Source organism: Pyxicephalus adspersus, chromosome 1 (assembly GCF_032062135.1).
Source record: "Pyxicephalus adspersus chromosome 1, UCB_Pads_2.0, whole genome shotgun sequence".
In the NCBI taxonomy this organism is placed as follows: domain Eukaryota; kingdom Metazoa; phylum Chordata; class Amphibia; order Anura; family Pyxicephalidae; genus Pyxicephalus; species Pyxicephalus adspersus.
The window spans coordinates 103,781,097-103,789,339 of record NC_092858.1 but is presented as its reverse complement, the minus strand read 5'-3'; the positions used below and the strand labels follow the sequence as shown (position 1 = coordinate 103,789,339).

Genomic DNA, 8,243 nt, shown 5'->3' with positions numbered 1-8,243 from the left:
TAAATTTAACAAAACAAAATACTCTGCTCAAAACTTTAGAGTCCTTTTCTGCAATCTGTTTGGGAATATTTTACAATTTGTGTGAGGACACTACTCTAGTAGTGTGCACAAACTTACATGAACACAGGCTATCCAGATATCTTGATATTAAGCACATCGTATGATCATAATGAAATAGTTTTAAAAGAATAAATAAAAAGTTTAAGTATCACTAACATGTTTGGATTTAGTATTGTTTATTTTCTTCCCATTTAAAGGCCATTGAAAAGCATTTACAGTTTCCCCAAGTGCATTACAACAGGAAGGGGAAAAAGGAAAAAGAAAAAAGCAGTAACAAAATAAAGCCGCCTTGTCTCCAGGCAACTAAACAAAAGTCATTTTACTGCAACATATACACATTAAATATAGTATACAGTCCATGCAGCTGCTCAGCCATGTTAGAGGGGATCCTGGCTCCAGCCATCAGTGCATTACAGTCCATAATTCCCATTGTGCCTTTTTTCTAGCCAGACTTGAAGAGAAGAATTGCAACCTGGCCCAAATAGAAATAGATGAAGTGTTTGGTCTCGTGTGTTACGTAGCTGCCAAAGTTTCTGCCCACAATGCAGTGCCAAGTTGGATTGTATTTTTTGTCAAATTCCTGCAAAGAAAAAAAGAGCAACAAATGAAAGGGGAAAAAAATACACTACTGTTCAGCAAGGCACTGGTGTAGACATTTGTAAAGGTCTGTGAAAAGCTACAACAATCATACAAAAGTATTTATCCCAACAGTATTGCATTTATAAGATGAGGGAACCTATTCTAGATATACTACATCCATAGCTCAGCTAATTAGTGTGGTGGTCTGAAGGAGGAATGCCTCATTTTTTGGCCATGGGAAAAACATCACCCTGGAGGAACCGTAGTTGGGAAACCTTGATCTAACCTACCACTTGACTTACGATTAAGGTGCTAATGCATCTTCCTGGCTCTTCCTTTCAGCCCCCAATGCAATTTTCTATTTATTTATTTATTTTATTTTTTTTAACACGCCTTCTTTTAGCCCAAGTCCCATCAACAGAGTCTCAATGCAATGCAGTCACAAGATGGCAGGTGTGTTGCCATGGTTTTGAATACACAAGATGCTCTCAGTGTGCAGTGAGCTCAGGTTAAGAAAGTTCAGTACAGAAAAGGAGAATGTACAACTGTAAGCCACACCTTCAAAATGTAACAGGTACTAAAAGGTCAAAACTAAAATAAAAAACATGCAACACATCTCCCACCAACCCCACCCCCATCTAATGGGCCATTAGGAAAAGTAACCATTAGGTATACTAGGAACTGAACTTGTCATATACATTTCTCCCCAAATTTGTAGAATGTGTAAAATACCTTTTTGATATAGGCAGCAATGTCTTTTTCAATGTTGTACTTCTCCATAGCTTGTGTGGCACAGTCCACAGCATCCTGCTGCATGTCCTCAGACATGTCAGCATTCTTGATCACAGCCTTTCTGTCAGACATGATGTACCTAGAACAGAAGATTGAAACATTAACTTTCAGACACACCCTTCCAATTTTTTACAGTAATCATTCTTGCAGAAAAGCAGAAGACATACACTGAGCTAGACACAGTTTTAAAATGTAGACATTCTAAGGGACATTGAGGTGGAAATATGACCCACTTTATTGTGTGGCCTGTGCCATACCACTGGTTTATCTACCAACTTTAATGCCCCAGGTATACAGTAATGCACTGCATATACAGGTAGCCCCCCAAGTTAAGGTCATCCAACATACAAACGACTCCTACGGAGGTTTTAGGGGGGGGGGGGGTTCACATGACTTGCAGAAGAAGTCTTTTGGTTGTAACTCTTTAATGACTAAGACAAACTGCAGTTAATGAATTGCCTAGACTCCATAAAGTTTTTTTTTTTGCTTAGTTTGTGAATAACCCACAGGGCGAACTTTATACAGTAACTGACACCATACTGCCTAATATGTTGAGACAAACATCTGTCCTAATTGCATTTATTAAAATAATGTTCCTGTTCCAACTTACATACATATTCAACTTCAGAACAAACCTACAGTCCCTATCTCGTATGTAAACCGGGGACTACCTGTACATAATGCCAGAGCATTTTACACCCTATTATAACATCTTGGCAGTTTTCCAAATACCTGGGACAAAAAGTAAATTATATATATACACACACACACACACCCCAAGACAAATAGATAAGCTTTACTCACCAAAACACAATTCTAACGTGATGGCGTAGGCTAGAGCACAGCTGATATTTGTGGCTGCCCTGTACAATTACTTTGTCAGCAACATGTTATAATTTAGCTGCTGAACTTCATCAGATGCATTTCAAACCTGTCTAATGTGACCTCCATCGCACAAGAAACACATGAAACCAATCACAAAAGCACCAATGCAAACTTAGATCAAAACAGTATCCTTCTGGATGTCAAGCAATAGGTAGATATTATTTTACCATGGAACATTTGTTCTCTAATAATAGCACAGCTTCAGACAGCAGGGAGCATTACTGAAATGCTGCTGAAATCTACATCCTGGAGACAATTCAGTAGCTTGTTTTGGCATTGTTTGGTCAAAGTGTTGACTATGTGTGGAGGTGAAAGAATACCTAGAGCTTACATGGAAACATTGTATAAAACGTCAGTGCAGAGATACTTATAGGTCGTGACAAGCACATATCCATCTATACCACCATTGGAGTTCTGGGAGCCCGAGCTTCAATGATAAAAATCATTCCTAAGAGTAGGACTTGCCATCCTTTACAATTACTTTGCTGGAATTAGAGTGAACTGAGACTACAGAGGCATTTCAGGAATAAGAATCATGCCCAGGAAGTTGGTCCTGCCCTTTACCATGAACTCTCCTGTTAAGGTGGGCTGGGATGACAATGACATTTATACAAATCGTACTCAGTAGATCCCTATGGGCTTTCCTATCGCCTCTCCTTCTGGTGTTAAGGTGGAATAGAGAGATATAATGGTATAAATGGTGCCTATCGTACACGTGAGATGATGCAGCTGTTTTATGGGCTAGCCATGACCCATCCATACAACAGGTTAATCGGGCCACAAACCCCAGCCATACCAGCCCGTACTGAGCACGATTATATAACCGGAGGGCACAACATGCACAAACCAAAATCCTGACAACATCCCATGTGACTAATATGGCCGCTCAGATGATGGCATTACAATCACTCATTAAATTGAGTACCCATCCACAGGAATGGGGCAATAAGACCAATACAATGATTGGGGAGCTAATGAGCAGCGATGGGTCATTATTTAGGATGGGCGGGTCAGCAGCATGCCCTTCACCATTGCACTGCCCGGTCCGTGCTGGCCATGAGGCCCCTTCTCACCCCATTATAAGTCTGCAGCGTAACGCGGCCCCGGCTAGCACAGCACACCCCCACCTCACCCTATACACGCCATACAAGTCACCGCCCGTACGAAGCCTCTATATGTCTCCAACATACACCGCAAGAAAAGCAGCGGCTTAGCATACCGGGAGTCCCCCAGCCTCGTCCACTTACCTATCACAGTGTAGAGAAGCACCCTCAGTGCGCTGTGTCTCCTCTCCAGACTTGACTAGCGCTCTGACACTGGCCGTCCCTGTGAAATAGCAGCTCCTCCTCCTGCAGTGGCTCAGCCAACCGCTGCCGCGATTGGTGGAAGCCGCGCCCTCCCCAGCACTGCAGGCATTTTTCTCTCGCTCTCCTCTGCCTACATCTTATTTCATCCCACAATGCTGTGAGAGTAATTGCGGAGCTCCTGAGCACACTTCTCAGCGGCCTATCAACAGCCGCATATCTTTCACCTTCCCTTATCGTTATCGAACGTGTGAAAAGTTTGTCGGATGCCCCTCAGACCGAATGATAGCAGAGGCATGGTGGAACACAAAGTTCTTTAGTTGGAGCTTCTATAAACCCTCACTCAATGACTGAAAGTTTACCAAAGCTCTGAGTGGCATACACTGGTGCTATTTATAAATAAATGACTCGTTTTCGCCTTCTTTTCATCCTTTCACATACAGGGTGCCCATGTACGGTGTTTTAAAATGGCAATTTCCGAGTCAGAGTATGTGACAGGATGACAACATGGAAGTAAGAAAAGATGGAAATTTATCTCAGGGATCACAAGGGGCATGGTACTGAAATGATCACTGACAAGCATCAGAAAACATGATAGAATCACTAATCAATACAAATCATAAAATCAATGTAGCAAAGCAGGACTGTGATCTCTCTTTCCATGGTCCATCTAGTGTCAGATTGCACAGGGGAGATTTGTCCATGGAATGATGATTTAGTAACAGGAGGGGGGATGTGTCAGCTGTCAGTGATCAGAGGATGATGAACACATCCTGCACATACTGGGGACCTGACAGAGACACTCCTCATCAGGAAGTGGCATAAACAGATTTTAGAAATATTTGCTTCAAAGGTATTTGTTGGTTTCCCAACCAGAGTTCCATGTAACCATAATGTTCCTCCAGAGATTCCTTGAGCAAGGAGCAATGTGAACCTCCTAGGTCAGTTTAAAGTGGAACTAAAAGTTTGTATGATCAGGCTGATCATTATTGCAAAAGGTGCAGGTGATCTCCCTTCTGCTGTCTTGGCCCCTTGGGTGTGCCAGGATGACCTATTCTTCCAATTCCAGATCATCTTCAGACATATTGATTGGCCACGTCTGCATGACATCATCCCTGCATTGCCAATCAAGATGGCAGAGAATCATCCTGAAGAATAGAAGGATGGTGGCTGTGCCAAGTGCTAAAACATGGACAGGTTGGTTTGCCAGATTTAGTTCACCATTAAGAGACACAAGTGATCTTTTTGGGTATCTGTAAGGGTGGCATTCATCCCGCTGGCCAGCAATGGTAATGTACTGTGAGCTGTGGATATATTTATAGCAGGGGTTCCCTGAACACCTGAAAGTTATTTCAAGGGTTTCCCCATGTTAAAAACATAAATATACATTAAATATACATAAATAGATGGGCTTTTATATAGGTTGTAATTTACATCTGAACACATTTAGTGGCTTTGCGTGAAATCTTGCGAGGTTCAAAGTCTATCCCATTCGATTTACCATCTGTTAAAAGTGAGGACCTGCTAATTTTTCCTTACTACCTCCCTCCCTACTGCCAAATCTGTGTTTGTTTGAAGATGCTTTGATTCCACGCCTTGTAAATTCTAGCTTTTATTTCCTAATCTAACTTTTTACACAATATTGTTTTTTAGGACACCAGGAACATTTGTACCAGACTTCTACTACTACTTTTTTTTAGAATTCCTAAGGGGTCTATTTCCTAGTCAGTGAATATGAGATTCATTAAACATTCTGTGGTGGGGAGTCAATTACTGCCATTGAAAACATGTGGACCTAGAAGATTCTCCAGCAGAGAACATTTCGTGAATGTCAGATTACCTGCTTTAAAAGTGCACCCCTATGTTATAATTTTGAATTTATGGTGAAAAAACTGGTAAAACTTTAATTTCCTAATATTTTTCTACCACCACTTTTGCACAATATGGGGAGCCCTAGATGTTTTACCCCATGATATAAACATGATTTGCTGTTGAAAAGGATATCACATAAGTGCAAACTGGATGGCCTTAGTCCATGTTAATTTGAAAAGCATGCAGGAAAAATGTTTGGGTAAATTCTTAGCATAACATAACAGCTTGTTCAAACTGCTGTCCCTTTGGTGGCTGTGAAGCTTTGTGATTACCAAAAGAGTTGCTGCATATGGACATCGCATGCAGGATCCAGCCCAATAGAGGAGTCACGGGTAATTGGGGGTGGGTGGGTGTGTTGACAATTCCCTGCCAACTGCTTATCACAACACCTGGCGGGCAGTTGTGGCCATTCAAAACTTGCCATGCTGTCAGCTTCCCAGGAGCCTCTTGGGACTAGTTTTGCACTGGTCTGTACAAGCCTGAAAATAGGATCAAGCTAGATTTGTGTTAACCGAAAAATGTGTGTATGTGTGTGTATATTCATAAACAGCGGTCCCCAACCTGTGGCCTGCGAGAAAATTTTGGTGCTCCGCGTCTTTGGCAGGTGCACCGCCCAGTGGGGTCTGGAGAAGTACCCAACTTGGGAGGGCGCACCAGTTAGAGCCGCAGACTATATCTCCTGTATGCATCGTAGGCTCAGGACGGTGGGTGGGTTCTTTGGCGGGTTCTGGCATCATGACATCATTCTGGGGGAAGATTCCTCCCCTTTGAGTGACACAAGGTTCCCCGCACATGCGCGTTATGGATTCCGTAAATTTAGTCTTCCGTGATGTCCAAAAGGTTCAAAAATATATCAAACTATATAGATTTATGCATAGAAAGGGATTGTATTGGATTTTTACTTTGCTGGTTTATCACTGGTAGCATTAGACCCCTTGTATTATTCCTTTTTATGTCAGACCACATGCTTTAATATATGGGTAAAGCGGAAGTAAACCCTACTGTTAAAAAACTGTAACCAGGCTGGTCCTTTATTGCATAATTTATAAGTCATACTACTATACATAAATTATCAGTCATATTATTGTCATACCTGCCTGATCCCAATTTTCATTCACACTTACCTGTTCCTTCTCTGTTGCAGATGCAGCCATCTTCACCTGGTTCTCTTTCATGTTCCTGACCTTCAGCCATCTTTTTTGGGCAGGTTCGAATGATGTAACTTCATTGATGATTTAATTATGTATTATACTTCTGGAGAGGTCAGTGAGAGATGTAACTTTTTTACTGCCTGAGAAGACCTTGTAAATATTTTCATGCAAAAGAGACTTATTAAGCAGCCACTTCTGTTACAGCCAATCATGATTTCCATAGTGAACAGGACAACCACAGGAAAACAGGTCCTTACTTTGGTCCTTGACAGAGACTCACAAAGTCAAATCTGTTGAATGCACGATGGCTGCACAATGGGATTTCTCTTTTCCCTGGCTTGGTGGTAGTAAAAGTGACAACCCCTGCAAGCTACTCTGAAGCATTTATGATGTACCCAGCTAAAATGCCCCCTATCTCATCAAGGTACCACTTGCATTTCTTCAGAATCTGATTTTGGGTTACAGTTATCCTAGAGGCAAGTCCATTATCTCTCACCCATCCTGGATTTGGCAATGAAGTGTGCACGATGACTGGATCATTTCCTTTAATGTTTTCTACATGCAGAAATTCTGTGTAGGCTTCTAAAAATTTTGAGCCCTGTCAGTTACATAAACCAGAATGCAATAAGTATTTTCTAATGTCCCTTCATTTTATATGGTTGCCACAAATTTTAGGACATGGTATTATCCTTTCCCATGACCTGCCCACCCTCATCCTCTGTGACTTTAATGTTGCAGTGGATGACATCAACCATCCTTCCTCAGCCAAACTGCTCTCCATTACCTCCTGCTTTGGATTTTGAACATAAACGACCCCACACACATCGCCAGACACACATTAGACCTTGTATTTTCCAAACTCTGCAGCCTCACCCACCTTGACAACTAGCCATTTCCCCTTTCTGATCACAACATAATCACCTATCAATTCAACCTATCTTATTCGTACCCCCCTTTGCCACATCTAAATGTAACTTTGACCACAACCTATTCTCAAACTGCCTTACGTCCCTAACCCCCACTCTCTCTAAAATAACATCTCCAGATAAAGCCACCACTCAGTTCAACCACATTCCTTCTTTGGCTCTGGATAAAGTTGCCCCTGCCACTTTCCGCTACCCCTGTCCTGCTAACCCCCGACCCTGGCACAACAATAACACCAAACATCTGCAAAAGTCTGTTCGTGCAGCTGAATGCAAGTGGAGGAAATCTGGCCTCAGCGCTGACTTCATGGACTACAAAGCCAGACTAGAACACTTTAACACTGAACTCACTATCGCCAAGCAAAATTATTTCTCTGCTGTCAGTACCTCTCAAGCTTCCAACTCACGCAGCCTCTTCTCAACAATTGACTCCCTCCTAAATCCCACACCTGCTCCCCCCACAACCAACCTCTCTGCCCAAGACGTAGCCACCTACTTTAGAGATAAATTTGACAAAGTCAGACATGATGTCTCTGCTCACCGTGCTACGCCTACCATATACACCCATTCCACCTGTAAATCATCACTAACTTCCCTCAGCCCTGTTACTGTGGACAAAGTCTGCTCTTTTCTCTCATCATCTCCATCTACTACCTGTCCGTGCCCATTTCTGAACC

General features: G+C 42.2%; 1 protein-coding gene across 1 annotated transcript; it reads right to left on the bottom strand.

The window, feature by feature from the left end:
- Positions 1 to 219: 219 nt before the first annotated feature.
- DYNLL2 (dynein light chain LC8-type 2) lies at positions 220 to 3,670 on the bottom strand. The gene is made up of 3 exons (XM_072422205.1): positions 3,564 to 3,670; positions 1,372 to 1,510; positions 220 to 640 (listed from the first exon to the last, which is right to left on the bottom strand). Exons 2-3 carry the CDS (start codon positions 1,501 to 1,503, stop codon positions 503 to 505), a joined length of 270 nt encoding a protein of 89 aa, XP_072278306.1. The 5' UTR covers positions 1,504 to 1,510; positions 3,564 to 3,670; the 3' UTR covers positions 220 to 502.
- Positions 3,671 to 8,243: the final 4,573 nt, after the last annotated feature.